This window comes from Athene noctua, chromosome 1 (assembly GCF_965140245.1).
Source record: "Athene noctua chromosome 1, bAthNoc1.hap1.1, whole genome shotgun sequence".
Taxonomy (NCBI): domain Eukaryota; kingdom Metazoa; phylum Chordata; class Aves; order Strigiformes; family Strigidae; genus Athene; species Athene noctua.
In genome coordinates this window covers 76790024-76807930 of record NC_134037.1, presented here as the reverse complement: position 1 = coordinate 76807930, position 17907 = coordinate 76790024, and the positions used below count along the sequence as shown (strand labels likewise).

General features: G+C 38.6%; 1 protein-coding gene across 1 annotated transcript in view; it reads right to left on the bottom strand.

Annotated features, from left to right (window-relative positions):
* IGF2R (insulin like growth factor 2 receptor) overlaps nt 1–17907 on the bottom strand; it is a 59496-nt gene that overhangs the window by 12988 nt on the left and 28601 nt on the right. The window contains exons 19-36 of the mRNA XM_074896632.1: nt 16722–16901; nt 15600–15701; nt 14816–14917; nt 14003–14177; nt 12447–12614; nt 11717–11860; nt 10861–11039; nt 10411–10498; nt 8717–8923; nt 8201–8331; nt 7403–7500; nt 6417–6553; nt 5612–5802; nt 4839–4965; nt 4345–4467; nt 3077–3339; nt 1197–1409; nt 115–264 (exon numbers count right to left, since the gene is read on the bottom strand). Coding sequence (XP_074752733.1) covers nt 115–264; nt 1197–1409; nt 3077–3339; nt 4345–4467; nt 4839–4965; nt 5612–5802; nt 6417–6553; nt 7403–7500; nt 8201–8331; nt 8717–8923; nt 10411–10498; nt 10861–11039; nt 11717–11860; nt 12447–12614; nt 14003–14177; nt 14816–14917; nt 15600–15701; nt 16722–16901 — 2778 coding nt within the window. The remainder of the gene's footprint in view (nt 1–114; nt 265–1196; nt 1410–3076; nt 3340–4344; nt 4468–4838; nt 4966–5611; nt 5803–6416; nt 6554–7402; nt 7501–8200; nt 8332–8716; nt 8924–10410; nt 10499–10860; nt 11040–11716; nt 11861–12446; nt 12615–14002; nt 14178–14815; nt 14918–15599; nt 15702–16721; nt 16902–17907) is intronic.

Here is a 17907-nt window from a genome sequence, read left to right as displayed (position 1 = left end):
CATCCTTACATACTAGAAACAAATCCTCGATTTAGTTTTAAACAAAGCTAACACTGTTTACTACCCACTTCCCACATCACTCCAATATCAACATAAGTTTAACAGATGTCTTACCAGACTAGTTCCTTGGCTGCAGTGAAATACAATAAGAGAAGTATAGTTCAATTTGTTGTTTATCTGACAAGGAGTTGTGCTGTTGTAAGTGATGTAAACTTCATTTACTGCCTCATTTAACTTGGGAGGTTCAGTAACACGACCAATATCCTACACAGGCAAAAATATGTATTAAGAGATATATGGGACACACCTAGATTTCAGATCAGCCTAAGTATTCAGTCAATTCAGATTCATCTGTTTGGTTTACATGGGAACATAATTATCATGCTTTTGAAAACTGTATTCTGTACTCAAAGAACAGTTGTAATATTTCAACCCTAACAAAACAAAGTTGAGTAGCTAAAAACACTCTCCAATTAAGCCTGACAAAAGCCAGGGAGGTTCTGCATCTTACAGGTAGTTTTATCTTTAAATCATTGTGCCAAAATACCAACACACCATTTAAAAATAGTGTAGTATTAACAATGGAGTAAGGTCCCTAGATCGACGTGGAAGTTCATGGAAAAAAAAAAAAATCTCAATTTATGTGCATCTTCTACAGCTCACAAACAAGACCTCAAAAGGCAAGAACTTCCAACTCTCAAGGTAGTAACACAGACAAGTTAACCAATATTCTGTCATAGGCTTGTTATTCATGCAACTGTCTAAGTTCTTACAGAGAACTACTAAATGCATTTTGGAGCATGCTAGGACACCCCCTGCTTCATATCGCAACAGCTATTGCAGGATCAAGCACACCATTCCTGTGCCACAGAATGGCAGAGTAGGAGTCATCCTCCTTCCCAGTGCCCATATCTGGCACACAGCACTACATGCAGAAGTTACCTGTAGTAATTTTTCTATTTGTCACAGTATGAAATCTTCTGACACCCAAAAAAATCACTAGGGTTCAGGATAGGAAAATACTGCTTTGTAGGGAAAAGCAATAAAAGGGAATTTTGCAGGGTAGATTTTCATTTTATATTCCATTTCTTTAACCCACTATCAAGCTTCTGGTTCAAGACAGGTCTCTAGGCAGGGACACCGTTTTGAACTATTAGGGAAATGCACATTTCAGTGATTCCAGGCAGATTACTTACTATTGGTGATTCATTAACAGGAACCATGCAAACAGCTGCTCCAGGTGGGCAATTGACATCTTTGATAGGATTGAGGGGCTCACAAATGTTGATGTAGAAGTCTGGAGAAACATCTGTTATATCTTCATCCACAAATGCCTCATAATACCCAGTGCGATGGATCAGAGGAGACAGGTCAATAATGGAGCTGCCATTCAGTACTGAGCACTTCACCTACAAGAAAGTATGTTTTATTGTTTTTATTGTTTATTAATGTACATCCTGTCCTTCATTGGGCCAGAAGTACAGCTGCATTTGAAAGTTTCAAATTCGATTCAAGTAAAGCAGCATTTGTTACAATTTTTGTTTGTCTACAGATAGTAAGTACCTACAAGCTGCATATGAAAAGCCACAATCATTTAAACTTTCTTATGGAATGGAATCCATACCAGAACAATATCAAGACATAAAGCTCTAGCATGCATACTCCAGTATACACAGTCACTATGTCCTCACAGTAGATCAGGTAGATCCTACAGTTCCTTCCTCTCCCCATCTCCCACACATCACTGGACCACCTCCAATAAACAATGTTGGTTATAACAATGTAAAGTTACTGTATTGCAAGCTCACGGCTTGAGCCCTGTCTTACCTCAGAACCTACTTCATGAATTCTTAAAGTACATGATCTTACTGACAGCCTACCTGGTATTTGGGAAGTCTAGCCTTGTTTAGATATTAGATAAGTAGCAACCAACAAAATTACTGTTTAAATTCAGGACAAATAATCATCATTGCTACCTAGCTAACACCACATTGAAATAGCTAGGGTTACTGTGGTTATACTGTGAAAAGTGATCAGAAATGCACAAGTGATCACTGATCAGACTAACAGGCTAGAAAACACAATGTTTTTAGGCACTGTTGATTTTCATTGCAGCACGGTACATACTACTGAAGAAAAAAACAGAGCTATGTATAGCAGAACTCTTATAAGAAGGGACATGTGACAGTTCCTGTCAGGGAACCAAAAAAGATTTTTCCTGAAAACCGGAAAAGATTTTTCATAAATGGAAGCAGGAGTTATGCAATACTGAGACAGTGATGAGGAGGAAAAACAACTTGTCACAGAGAATGAGGGCCACACTAGAAGTAATCAAGGAAGCAAAAAAGAACGATTAGACAGAGTCACAAAAGATAACGTTCGAATGTTAAGAAAAGATCTGAATTCACCCTATAGCTCATTTAGCTTTCTATTCCTATTGCTGGCTTTGTGCACCACTACTGGTAACAATTTAACTAGTTAAAATTAACTGAAGTAAGACTAGCTCAAAGTACTGTCTGGAACACACCAGTTCAACTAGCGTTGATTAAATCATGTTATTACAGCATGTGTTATACAGGAGAGGCAGATCCTAAATTCATGCCATCAAGGTTTATCAGTTTTTGCACTGAGCAAACTGATCATACACTTGCCTGGCTTCTAGTCACTTGCTTAGAAACAAAGACTATCCCCACGCACAGAGATGCTATCCATCCTCAGCTCCTAAGCTCTTGTTGCCTGTTGCACTGGAGGATCTTAACCATCAGTTCCCAAGAAGATGCCCTATGGCTTCCATTTGAGCTGTACGGAAAAGCAGTTAAGTTCCACAGAGGGGTTATTCTGAAGTGTTGAAGTTTTAACTTGGCTTACCATGTGGACCAGAAACTTGCCAAGTATTGTTAATCCCTGCTGAAAAAGTCAGTGATAAAAGTATTTGAGAATTTCTATATGAACTTGGGTTCTGTAATACAAGAAGAGGCCTTTCCCTCAAGGCATTTAAAACATACACCCCTATTATGCCTAATCCCTGCCCCTGAAACCTAGACCCACAGGTGTTTTCCATAGAAGTAATTCTTACCTCTTCCTCACAAGCCAAGGAAGTATGCCAAGAGAAGTAACTAGTGCATGTCTGCTCATCAAAAGAGAGAAAAACAGGCCAACTGTCATCTCCAACATCAGACTTGCATACAAAGCTAAAATAGCTTTTATGCTTCAGTTCAGGGTCTGCAGGGCAAGGATCTCCATCTTCATAGACAAGCTTTAACACTTGATCTTCATAAGTTAAAGTTTTACTCAGTTTTCCAGCATTAAGTGGTTTTGGACCACCAGTGATACAGACAGCTAAAGTCAAAAAGAAAAATGAACAAAACAGATCAAGTCTGATGTAACTGCACCTTACAACACAAACAGAAGGAAACTTAAGATTTTCGTCCCACTTTAATTTTCCTACAAAAGACAGGCTTTTTCACACCATCCAGAGCTGCCATTAAACTGAGCTGAACTGCACTGAAAGACCAAATATTGTCTTTAACATTTCATTAACCAAGCAGAATGTACTGCATCTACACACATCTAAGCAATCACAGAGCATAGTGTTTGGTTACCACTTCTCTGAAAACAAAGACATTAACACAAAATGTCAGCCAGATTATACATAATTTTATTAAGATGCCTCTTAAAAACCAAATCAATCCAGTATGTTCTTCTAACTACACAAAAATAATTTTAAATTCACAAGTGATACTCCTATTTTAGCAATAAAGATGCTTAAATATTATCTCATATTAAGTTGACAGAAGAGCTAGCAATTCAACCTGCTAGTAAGCAGCTTAAAATACAAGTTAATTTTTACTGATGTGTCAGAGGCATCCAGAACAGAACAGAAAGCTAGAAAGATGGTTGGCAAGGGTTTGAAGTGCAGACACAAGGCTCAGTGCAGAGGCATTATGGCAATACATCACCATAGAGCAGTTTTTGTGCTCAAGCTCACTCTGTCTGGAAACTTGTAACTTGCACCTCTTAGCTGTTGTGAAAAGGAACAGTAGAAGGAACACTCCTGCCCTCTTGTCCAGAAGAATACCCACCTGTTTGTATCTCAAGGAATTGGACTGCAAGTGAGCCCAGGTAAGTTTAGGAATGGAGTATGACAGAAATGCATTGCTGCATTTCCTAAACCAGTTTTAGGACCTTTTCCTGGCCAATTCAGACACGCAGCTGTTCCCTTCATTCCTTCCCCATTTGCAGTAAAACCTGCCCCTCATATTTTACTGTAAACTTGAGCATAAGTATTTCCTTTGGGTACTCTATAGTCAGTGATTACAGTATCAGAGGAGATAAGACACTTACCAGCTCCATTACCACACAAACTTTTAGCTGCAGCACAAACATTCAACTCAATTTTTCTGTTGTGTGAATCATTGATGGTATAGCCAGACTCTCGCTTTAGTGGTGTTAAATCAAAGAGGTGGCCTGTAGGCAGATCAGGGAATAATTTAATCTTTTTCTCAGATTCAAAATCAAGACATTTCTTTGTATTAAAAGCTTTCAGTAACTTAATTTAGTTAGGAAGGTCAACCAGCCTCTACTTGCCTGCTAGCTTAGAAAGCCAGTTACTAACTCACATTAGCAGAGGTAAAACTAGTTTCAGAACTCTAGACTATTTATCTTCCAAGGGACATTGCAGTACAAGATATTTCTACCCACCAATAAGCTTGTTAGTCACTCTCCAGAAGATGTGTCACACTGCCCTTTTCTAATAAACTCCCTTAAGAACACAAACACAGTAGTGCCACTTCCAGCTGACTCCTTCCACATAAAAAATCCTGAAGCCTCCTCCTTACCTGTTGCAGGATTGGTTACCCGGCAGTCATTCTGCACATTGCTTTTAAGAGGACAAGCAGCAGCAGTGAACCATAAGAAGGTATATTCACAGTCTTCAATGGCTGTTATAAGTTCTGGCTTCGATTCCTAAACATAAAACAGTGGAGAGAGTGACATCTCTACAGAGTGAGAGGGTCTAAGATTTCATACCACGAGGTTATCCCTGAAGCCTGTAGCTGAGCTCAATTCCAATGCTAATCCTAGGACTTAAGATCATTGTGGTCCAACGAATTAACCCAAGGACAGAGTATTTAACTGTGACTACTTCAAATAAACAACAGCACAGAATCATTATCAGGAGCAATAAAATTGATGAGAGAAGAGCTAAAGGCAGCCTAGCTGGGCAACACAAAATCCAAACAGTAAGGGTAAGAAAGAGTACTTAACAGCAAGACATGCAGATGTGCGAGAGTGAAGAACTACACAGCCAACAGCATTATTTACTATTTGAAACATTTCCCAACCTGCAATACACTCATCTTCAAGGCACAGACAATCTGAAGCTATTATAGGTGATAAAACCTGTGCTAGCAGATTGTTCAAGAAGATCTCTTAAAAACTGCTCAGCATCTGAAGTTCAAGTACTTAAAAGCCAGTCTGCTTACAAGACCAGCTCCCATCCAACTGCAGACGATTATGGAATGGATAAGAACTACCCACCATTCTCCATACACATACAGTGGCATGAACAACTCATAAAAACATAAAACCCTGACAGATGGACCCCACTTACAATTTTGCTTTCATCACATTTGAGACGCAGTATTGTTGTTTTCTTGCGAATTTTATCTGGACACTGCTCCCCATTAATATATTTCAGAATAGAAATGCCATTTTCCCACTGGGGACCATCAGCCACTTCCCCAAGACTTGTACATTTTGTACCCTCCATGAGGGAGGCAGCAGCATCAGAAGGACAGGAACCTATATAGATAAACAAAACCCATGTTATTACTCCAAATATTATTAAGGTTTACTTCCCTGGAATAAAACTCCACTACTCTTACTTTCAGGTATGTCATGGCTGATTTATCCCCAAGCCACTGTGCAAAACATCTCACTGGGGTGTTTTTTTTTCCCCAAAATCACAACTAGCAGCAACCACCTCACTTCATTCAATGTCATGCAGAAAGTAGTGGCAGCTGCTACTGGAGAAGTAGACTACTACACAGAGTGAAATGCCGACTCTGTTACCTGGTCTTCCACAAAACACGGTATCAGTCATAAGATGCCACAGAGAAGATTCTGAAGTTAACATCTTGGGACAAAAGATTATTTTAATCTTTAAGAGTTATAACAGACTTTGGATAAGGATGGAAGAGCTAGAGTGCTTAAGTTATCAAGAGAAGATAAGAGCTGCCAGTGAGTTTCATCTGCCAAGCAGATGGAAATCAGGCCCACTATCTACCCTTCCTTCTGGCACTGCCTCTACATACTTTGTTTCGTGATTTTTTTCACTCTGAACAACAGCCAGCAGTACTGTCCTACCACTTGCCTGCCCTAGCTACAGGGATAATATATTTTTATTTTGCTCTTACGTGCAGCACCATATGGTACTAAGGGCTTGCAGACATTAATATAGTATTTCTGTACAGAAGCAGATAGAGCAATTGCCTCCCAATTCTCTCTATGCCGTGTCAGAGATGAAAAGTCATAGAAGTTTCCTTCACTATCCCTGTAAGAAAGACAAAGGATTCAAATTAAAATGCATTTTAAAAAAATCAAGTAATTGTAAGCTACAATTCTTAAGTTACTACATTAACTTTTAACCTAGTAACTCTATAAGCAGCGCATCATGCTGGCAACAAAATCTGCACCAGACTCATTGTTCCTTACAAACCTCAAATTTAGTACAGAGATGTATCGCTGCACCAGCCATCCCTACAGCAACTCCACATGCACACAGCTCTCAGCCAATGCAAGAGTAATTTGACTTTTCATTGAAGTATGCAGGCTTTCACTACATGGCAAGCACAAATACTCAGTTACAGTGAATTGTTCTACCTTAGGGTAGAAACTTAACATGATGCCAGATGTTAAAACTCTGGGCCAATTATTAGCCACATTTGACCCCACTTATCAAATCTTAATGAGCTAATACTTGGTTGTGACAGAAATAGATGACATTTTTCCCGGAGCTTTGTTTGGTGGAAGTTCCAGACAGCATTTGTATTCTTGTTTAAATTCACTATAGCTAAATAATAACTAGACACTTGTAACAACTTAACATACTCAAGAGTTCAAACATCAATAACTGCATACCCAACAGTTTGCTTTGATACTAAGATTATTCCCCATAAGAAGCTCAAAGAAAGTATTTCTCTTCAGTAGAATTAGTTCTATGAAGTACAGATTGCAAAAGTTACTTAAAAACCATTGCACTGGCATTGAATACCACATTAGCTGGTTCCTGACCAAGTCAAAATGCAATAGCTAAAGTGGCAGTATTGAACTGAGTTGCAGAAAGGCTGCATTTGTTTCTGTTGCCATGCAGTTCCATTTTAAGTCCGCGGAAACAACTTACTTGTAGGAGCACTCAGTAGATTTAACAGGTGGGCAAGCATACTGAGTATGCCATTCAAACATGTAGGTGCAATCTGGAGTTTCCTTCAAAAATACAGGCTGAAAGAACAAAACACAAGAATAACTCAATTTCTTATTTAGACACACTGAAACTACCAAAATGTCTCAGTTGTGCTTCAAGATGATCCAGGAACTTGTATTTACATATTATCCTAGAGCCACACTATGCCTCCTACCAGCTGAAAGCATGGCCTCTCCCAAGCCTGAGTTTATTCACATGCACATTTCTGATAAAAAGAGCCATTAGGAGCTTCTGCCTACTCCATTAAGTACGGGGAAGAGCAAAAGTAACTCTAAGCACCATTGTTTAAGAGCAGGAAGGAAAGCACAAGTTCAGAGAGAGATACTAAAAGCAAGTAATAAGCTTATTTTGGTCTGGCCATGCAGTATCTGCTTTCTTGCAGATTCATCCTTCTACCTTTTCTTTCTGACAAAGAAATTGCTGTTCAGGAAAAACATCCCTTCCCAACAGCTCCAAGAGCTTTCCTAATTGTAGGCATCCCTTAAAAGGAACAACATACCCTGACTTCCCTGGGGCATGACAAAGGTCTAGCAAGCTCAAGACATTCCTCATTTTTTACTACCTCACAGCACCTTTCAATCTCCTGTCTAATCTGTAAATGATTCGGCAGTCCTTGAAAAAAGCTAGTTCACATTCTTCACCTTACCCTCCCCACACATTAAGAAGAGGGCAACTCTGGAAGACAGTACATACAGGAAGCATGGTTCTGAAACTAACCTCAGATGTAGTCTTGTCACAATAGAATAATATGGCAGTTGACCGTTCGTATATTTTATGACATTTTTCTCCACTGGTGTAATTAATCATTATTAAACCATTTTTGAAAGTCAGTTTTTCTGTAAGCAAGCCTAGAAGCCAAAAGTTGAGAAAAGTAAACAGCTAATCCAGTAAATACACGACTGCAGTATTTACCTCTGGCAACAGGGTTACGTAGACAGCAATAATATGCTTGATAAAGTACTGATAGAAAGACCTCAACCTTCCTCTAAAACTTGCGATCTAGTTATTGAATGAGTACTACTCCAGTACAGTAGGGTTGAGCTCATTCCTAATTTTGTGTCAAGATAGCTATATACATGACATTTTATTTGCATGTGAAGCAAGAGTGGTAGGGCGTACATCTCATAAGATGTACAAGATTAGCAAGAACCCCTCTTGTATCACATTGTAGCTTCACTTACACCCTGCTTAAGCTTCCCATTCTTTTAAGTTTCTTCCAATCAAGTGCTATACCTGCTACTTTTCTGAAAGTATTGTCCATCTTCTTTACTTGACACGATGACACAGTGTGAGCCTCTAGTTTGCAAGGTTCTGTTATTTCTCCACAAACTCTGAAGTAGTAGTCATACTCATCTGTACTCACTTTTATGTCTTTATTGGAAAGCGGCTTCAGGTTATAAACATGACCATACCTTGGATCCTTCACCTGGCAATCCTCTCCTTTAAAGAAAAGTTAAGAATTTAAAACACAGTTTAATATCTATGAGCCATGCCAAATACACTTAGGACAATCACAGCTTGCTGGCACAAATAAGGCTACAAAAATGAGTAGCTGGCCCTTCAGGGTAGTGACACTGAAGAACTATTCTAGGTCAGCTAAGCAGCTTGTTCCAGGAAGTCACCAATATCCAGAACTATGAGACTAAGTGACAAATGGAACATTTCTTTTATAGCTGCCACTAAAGCAAGATGCAAAAGTCACACTAGTTCAAAAACTACCTCAAAGTGGCCTCACAGGTTCTTCACTCAGTCATGCTGAAGGTTAAGTACAAAACCAGAGACTCTAAGTCCAGCACTTGTTTAATTATCTGGAAAGAACAGTGAGGTCACAAGGCCAAAGCAAAAGTTGTCTAGATGTCAGTCTTGCATCTTCTTTTAACAGCTATGAAGTTTGCCGGGTTAGAAAATAATTGATGACAAGAAATGTTAACTACAGTTTACGGGTCTACCAAGATGTATACAGAAATGGTTTGGCAAAATTCTAGCTTCATGAGTCTTATCAGCTGATATACATCAGTAACTTTGCTGCTGTTCAAGTCCTGTTTTAAATTGACCCTTTGCTCAATATTCTGAAGCTTTTAAAAAAACCCATCAGATTGTATCACATTACCATGGACCCCTCAATCATCCAACAAACTGGTACCAAGCTAAACACAAGACATCCACTTCCCTCCCTTCAAAACTACAATTCTTGTCAGCAGGGTCCTGCACAGTAATTGTGTTTTACACAGCAGTAGCTTTTAAACATTCCTCTTATGCCATATAAGACCACTGGCAGTTTCAATAGTGTCTAGGACTGTTGCAATAGATCATTTACAGGAAGTCTGGATGTTTTATAACACATCAGCTGCAAGTTACAAAACAAAGTATGCAGGGCAGAGAAGATACATGGGAAGTTGAATGTGCAGGTAAGAGCCAACCAAGTACCAGAACCACAACCTGTGATTCCTTCTTGCATGTTGGAGCCAACTATAAACTCTGATACTCTCCCACTGGCCTCTTCCCTGTTGTCTAACAAGGGTCAAGTTTACAGTATAGCTTCCAGTCTTCATGGGGCACAGGGAATGACTTGCCAGGAATAGGATCAACTGCATTCTCATGAAGCCTGATGCTTTTTTTTTTTTTTTAAGATTTACAAGACACTAGCAAGTCTGATGTGATTTAACAAGGTAGTACTATGATTTGTCAGAGACAGCATTATTACTTTATCTTCTCTCCCTAAATAGGTAAGTATATTTGCCTGTCATCTTAAATTGTACTTTTTGTTAGATGTGGCTCCTAGTTCGCTTAATGCTCAGAAGAGACATCCCTCCACAAGCCAGCACCTATTACATAAAGATTCACAGCGCAATAAACAAACATAGCTTCACTAATTACTTCTTATACAGATTTGTTTGATATTTTAAAGCTCTACTAACTACACTTACCTTCTGCTTTGTGAACAGGACATGCTGCCAAGGTTCTCCAAACAAATATGAACTCACAGTCATCCTCTTGCTCAAACACTGGCGATCCCTACAGAAAAGAGTCATGAGAAGGAAGCTTATTAAGAATTACATTGCAAGTCTCAAAATGTACATGCAGAATCCTTTTTTATTGCAGTTGCACAGTTTAAGATGTCTATTATGAAATTTCAGTACTCATTTTCAGCAAAGAGCTGCTTTGGTGGCTCACAGAATTCCACTATAAGAGTTCATTATTGTGTTCTACAGGCTCAGGAAAGCAGTTGTAAGGAGATACAATGGAAAAGCCTCTATACAAGATATTACTTTTTAGAACCAATCTCTCCATTCCAAGAGGAATAAACACTGTCTATTTTGTTATAGTAAGCCCAAGCTCTAAAATACTCATTAATAGCAACTAGTACAAAAAATTACCATTGTTTGATCGCACTGGAAGATTATACGTGTAGAATAACGTTGCTTATCTTTGCATGTATCACCATTCAAGTAAATAATGCTTATTGACCCATCAGTAGCAGCCTGTGGGTTTATCTGAATGACTCCAAGGTTCTTGCTCTCATCAGCATATTTCACACAAGATCCTATGGCACCACCTACAGGAAAAAGAAAAAGCCTGTATTTTAGTTCAAAGCTTTGACAACTGAAGTTAACTATTGTAAAATAACATAATGGAGTAGCTTTAAGAGAGCTTTGAGCATTAAAGCAGGCTGTCTCAAACTCCTGAAAGCAGAACACAACTGCAGTGTTTTCATAAATACAGTTAGAGACATTGTGTGCCTAAAACCTTTGAGGAATAGAAAAAGTTACTTCCCTGCATTCACTGACATCTTTAGAACTGCACTAATTTATCTGCTCCCACAGACGGATAAAAGACTACAGGAAGAAGTTAAATAAATCAAACTAACTAGTAGTACAATAAAATGGCATAAGCTTCTCATTTTGGCCTCATTCAGTTAGGAGACTACCAACAACTTTTCACTTACCTTTCTTCTTTAAAAAAAAAAAAAAAGGATACTGGCAAATAGTGTCCTCTTCCCAAATGCATTTCCATGCATCTCAATGCAAGAGTCCTGATGAGTGTTAAGACTGCTCTCAGTTTGAGAAAGTCTGTTCATTATACCCTTGACATAGCTCACCCAGGTCTATGCAAGTTCAGTGACCACATGGGCAGGATTCAAGGAATTCTACTGAAATAACCAGGGATGTCATACTATATATAAGGTCTTCCATCAGATGTCACAAGTTAAGAAACGCTTGCGAATTGGCTTACCAGGACATCCAGGCACATAGGGCAAAGGCTTGCAGACATTCAAGAAAAATGTTCGCTTCTTTGCTTCCTTTGAAGTGTCTATAGCAACCCACGGTTCACCCTCTTTGCTCAAGTCACTTAAGTCATACTCATTGCCAGCAGCATCTGAGAGAGATGATACGGTACACACAGTTAGCTGAAAGACAACCTGTTAGACACTTGCAGAAGTACTGGGTTTGAAGTGATACGAGTTTCACTGATGAATACACATAATTCAAAGTAATTTTCAGAATCACATTAGATATCCATTGAGAGAAGGTACTGTTTCCATAAAAATGTCACTACCACAAATGTGGAACTGTTTCCTTGACAGTTACTTCCTACAAGTAAATACTCCACAACTCACAGGTGCATTTTTCCAGAGGCCAGTAATAAGTTATCCATCTTCTTCAGAACTGGACAGAAGCAGCACCCAGTCACAACAATTATCAGCTCTCTTATGTATACCACTATGTTCCACATTAGCTTCTCGCCTGTCTTTGTAAGTTAAGCCTGCTTCAAACAACTTACTTCCTCTCCCTCTCTACACCTTCTATAAAGACTTCAAGTCTTACAAATGTCTTCACAAATGTCTTCACAACAGGTCTTCTTAAAGCCCTCCTCTGCAGAAGTTTGCTGTTCAGTTAATCCTTTCAACATTTGCTTGACAGAGCCCACCCAAAATCCAGGTACCCAAATTCCAGGTACTTACCCGTAACCTGGCAGTCCACAGGAGCAGGAGCACAGGCCAGAGCTGTGTGAAACTCAAAGAAAGTATCATGGATGTTCAGTACACTGTTTATCTCCTCACGCACAAACTTAAGGTCTCCAGGATATGAATCATTACAAATGAAAGTCACCGTGAACTTGTCAGATTTTCCTGTAAAACAAACACTTATCTGCTGCTGGTTCACTTGGGAATATTGAATTTAAGTTCAAGCTAACACTTGACTTTAAAATTTTCTAAGTTTCTTATTGCTAACTGCTTCAAGAAAAACATTACCTTATTGTTTATGGTTTTTTAATTGTAAATACACAAGCCTTCTTTAGAAGGCTTGTGCTAAATTGCCTAGCAGCCCCAACTGTTTCTCCTAATGGGAGACCAGAATCCCTTGATATTTCAAGAGCATAATTACTTTCACTGAACTGTGCTTCCTAGCTCTTGGACATGACATATTTGAAGAAACAGAAAACCTATAAAACATCAAGTCAGCTATACCAGTAAACTCTAAATTACATCACACATAGCAAAGTTTTTGGATTGGGGGGTTTATTTATTTGTTTGTAAGAAGTTCAGTGTAATGACTGCTGAACAAATAACAGTGATACTATTTCAGCATCCTATGTTAAGTTCTGTAAAAGTTTTGTTTCTGTTAAGTTAGTCCTTCCTTCCACAGCCCACAGAAAATAGCAGAATTAGGGGTGGAGGGAGGAGTAGTATTTGTCATCAACATATCCCAGTGTTATTAAAATGGTAGAAGCTCTCAAAGCAAAATATACGAGAGTTCAATCACTTGTTTTCCATTGCATATTAGGTACAAAAACACCACAACTGGGAAAATAAGAGATATCAGCATCGCAATTTGTACAGAGGACGAACATTCAGGAGCATCTGAGGCTCTTGAATCCAAAATCCTGTTTTCCTAAAAACCTTTTGTTGTTAAGGTGTTATATATGCCTTTCTATAAAAGCTCAGTTTCAGTACAGTTGGAGAACATGTAAAATCCAAGAGTTAGATAAACATTTTTTGTCTTACCTGCAAAACAGACTTCCATTCATGAAGTAGGTGTACATCAAGTACTTATATAGAGCACTTATTCAAGAAATTCATTTAAAAGTATCTTACTGAAAAATTACCTTTCAGATATGAAACTACTTTAGAGAGCATTATTCATGAACCTGAAGCTTAAAGCGATGACTTTACTTAGAAAAAGAGCCAGAGTTCATTTTTCTTATTTTCCCAATTTGACTATCCATTTCTCCATGCAAGGAGCAACATTTTTTACTTACTCAGTATGTAAAAGGAAAATCCTTACTAAGGAAAAAATCCTGTACTATATTTGGTTTGTTTCCAGGATATTTAAAATGCACATGAATTACTGAAAACTGGCCATTACCATTCCGCATGACTTGATTTCTTCCTAAAATTTTCATAAACAAGCTAGTTCATAAGTGACTAGCATCCAACCAAAGGAAAGAATGAAGACCATTCTCAGGAAATTTGTACAATATGAGCATCCATCTCCACTGCATATTTCCTTAACTCACCTGATTGCACATGAAGAGGACCTCTGTAGGTAAGAGTTAGAAATCCTTCACCAGAGAGATACAGGGTTTTGTCCAATTCCACCAGCCTCACCGATGTCAGATTATCTGCTTCACATCCAGCAGCTGTTTTGCCATTGATTTTACCACAATCTGGCATGGGTCCACAAATGTTTAGCTAGAAGTTTGGAAAACATGTGAGTGTACACAGTATTAACTGCATCAGAAAAACTAGGTCCACATAGACATTTCTACATCAGTAGAACTCACTTGTCAAGAACTATTTCAAACACAAGACAACCAAGTATAGTACACAAACAATATCCTCAATCTTCAGTTTACAAGATCCACAAAGTCTCCCCACTAGAAGAACAGGATGTGGTTTAGCAAGTTTATTTTTAGACTAAAAAACACTGGTAGTACCACTTGTGGACAGCCTAGATTACTGATACATGCAGATCACATTAAGAACACTGAGAGGAACAAATTAAATCTTTTTCTAGGCTTCCACTGTCCATTTCTTCAGCACCAGCAGATAAACTGGTATTACACAACAGAGTCCATAACTGGAAGACCATGTGTAGCCTCGAAAGTGTGGCTACCTTATATTTGCTAAGAATGAGAAGTTTGATGCTTTTAAGACCATTTGAGATGAATAAAGTTATCTTCCACTCCTCCCCTCAAGCACAGCACTTTTCCTGCCAATGCAAATTTCTTAAGAAGACTGAGACAAAGCTCCATTTGCTTTCCAAGCAAGACTGGAAAAATGCAACAACACCACCAATAAGCAACAGATTGTACAGTCAGAAACCTTACCAGGAAATTTTTCCCAATGCCAGTAGCCATATAGCCTTTTACAGAAGCTAATGGCTGCAGATTGAACAGAAAGCCAGTGTTTGGATCTCGCACAGAGCAGGACTGGAAAAAAAAAAAAATTATGACAGCATTATTTTCTCCTTCTGGATTCCTTCTGTTTAAGTTTTAACTCTAACTTGTTTAAGGAGCCAAAGTAGTGATTTACAAATATTCCTAACCTGCATAACAATCAACTTAATTTGGACAACCAGAATATGTCTCTGGCAGCAGCAATACTCCACTGACATCAGCCACATACCAACATATCAAAGTGCATATTAACAGATTACATTGATCAGGTTAGCTAAGAGCAAGGAAATTTTAACTGAGGGTTGTTTTCACACTATGTGATTATGTTGAGACCTGTATAACAGAAGAAAGTAGGTAGCTCAGTGTAAAAAAAAATTTTAGAAAGCCATATTTGATGATCTGTATGCAAACGAGGACAATATATATCCTTACATATAAACTCAATTTTACTAGCAAGCTTGTAAGGGAAGGAAACATTCAGTATCACAGCAAATAAATTGTTCCTGAGAGAGTGCACTTGAATCCTTTGGTCAGAAGTTACACATTTTGTGAACACTTCAAGAAAGGAGTAAGATATCACAAGATTCCATCATGATCAACTTCAGACTTCAATGCAGTTAGTTTTCTCCAAGAGTGGACAAACACAGCAACCAGGAGTGCTAGAAAAAAAATAGTATGTTGAGACAATGAATACAATTATCACTCCCTTTCTCACCTGAGAATCATCTTTTGTTTCCTTGATTGGACAAGCAGCCTCAGTTTCCCATAAGAAAGTGGCCACACATTCCTGAATAGCTATAAACTGTGGGCTGCTACTCTGGAAACAGATTGCAGAGAGAAGACCAGTATAAGTGTAACAGTCAACATCATCTTATGTTTGAGATTCCACTTTATGAGAAACTGTCAGGTTCTCCTAACAGACTTCACTACGAATACACACAGGTCCCTCTCCCTGTTTCCCTATCCCCTATTTATTTGAAGGTCACCACTGAAAACTTTGTCTAGCTGAACACTTAGCATGTCATTAAGCTTCAGCAAAGAACTGAATCTGACACCCAAATATTCAGATTAAATTAATTAGTGAAACTAGACATGCATAACCAGGCCTTGCCTCAATCTAAACTTTCAAGAATTTCGGCATATAACATACAGTTTACTCTAAAAAGTAAAAATCGAGCAACACAAAACTCTGTTAGTTGAGGTAACAAGGTAACAGGAGTTTCAACTATACACACTTCATCTCAGTGTTTTCAGACAAAACCAAAGCAGCTCGTAACTGCTGCATTTTCACCATACCTCTTGAGCTGAAAATCATGTGAGTGGTAGGAGTAAGGCCTGCAGATTCACAAACCAGCAAGAGCAAGCCTAGGCAAGCTTCAGTCTAAACTTCAGTATGTGAAGTTGTATCAGCAAAAGCTTTACAGATTTAAGAACACATCTATCTAGAATCAACAAGCTACAGAGGATGCAGAACCTAAGCCTGAAGATGCACTTTACAATATTCTTCCCCTTAAGAGGATCTGCAATGTTTGCACATGTAACTCCTGAGTCTTAAGTCCCTGTGTATTTTTTATGCTGATTAGACTAGTCTGAAATACTAACTGCCTCAGTGGACAGCGTTTTTTAACTAGTTCTTCCTTATGATAAAATACCCAGTCCAAGACACATGCTTCCCTAGCATCTAAGTCAGCTTTGGTTTTACATCTCTGTTTTAAGTCCTCAAGAAGTCTCCCTTGTCATGAATCTCCTATAGACTATACATCTTCATGGAGTTTCACATTATATGATGTAAAAGCTACTCTGATGAAGCAACAAATGAAAGATCATTTGTCCTTACAAGAGCACCCCTGGAACAGATGAAGTGGATGGTGGTGGTATAAGTAGTCTTCTTTCCATCAGCATCGATGCACACAGAGCCATTTGCATAGGTTAGAAAAATGTGTCCAGGTCTTTCAACTACTAGTTCTTTGCTGGCAACACCAAGATTACTAATAGAGGTGACTTCAGAGTAAGAAACCTAGAAATAAAAAAAGCATATCAGCAATTCTAAACTCAAGTGAAAAGTTATAGATACAGTCAGAAAGAAGAAAATACCCACCGTAATAATCTTGTATCCGGGAGGTTATCTTGAGAGTTTTGAAGATAACAAAGGCAGAGAGATCTCCTGACATTTCTCCCCCATTCTCTACTTAAGTTTTATGTATTTAACAGACAAGCTCCACAAGCAGGCATGCTTTGGTTTTTTGTTGGTTTTATTTTTAGTACAATAAGGTGCCTGTAGTTCCTCACAACAGTCATCCCCATCTCACAAGCTACACACCTTAAGAATTTAGGGAGGCCTATGTCTCATATGCAGCAATTAGTATTTAATTTATACAGATCTTTAAAACACAGTATGTGGAAGCCTCCAGACATTCTTAGAATTGACCTTAGAGGTCTGCCATGCTTCAGAAAGCCTGAAGAGTACTAACAGAAACTGAGCATTAGAACAACAGTAGGTGCTTTTGGTCCAAGGTCCAAATTAACCTTCACTTCTGCAAGATAACTAGTGTTTCCTATTTTTAAGAAATCATTTTGAGGTAGTGACAGCAACAAACAGAATAATACACCTCCAAAGCAGCTCTGTCCACAAAGACTTCTGCTTTTATTTGCTCTTCCCTTTTTTTTTTTTTTTTTTAACAGCTCTGCATTTATATTGAGCCAGTGTGCTCACTTCTTACTCCAGTGCCTTCAGCAATGAAGTAATGAAGCCCTAATGGTTCTCCATATTAAAGTAAGCAGCCTTACACAAGTAGGACTAACACAAGCACAGGAAACTAGTAATATTTAGCTCAAGTGCCATGATGGTGATGTGCAGATTCAGGCACTCAGACATCCTCTGCAACAGTACAGAGAGAAGGTGTTCTCTCCATTTTACAGAAGGAATTAGGACAGGTTGGTGAGCCTCTAATTCAACTTTCCCTACAGCTTCAAGTAGCACTGAAGCCAGACCTTGGGCATTTATCCAAATTTACTCAAGAGTC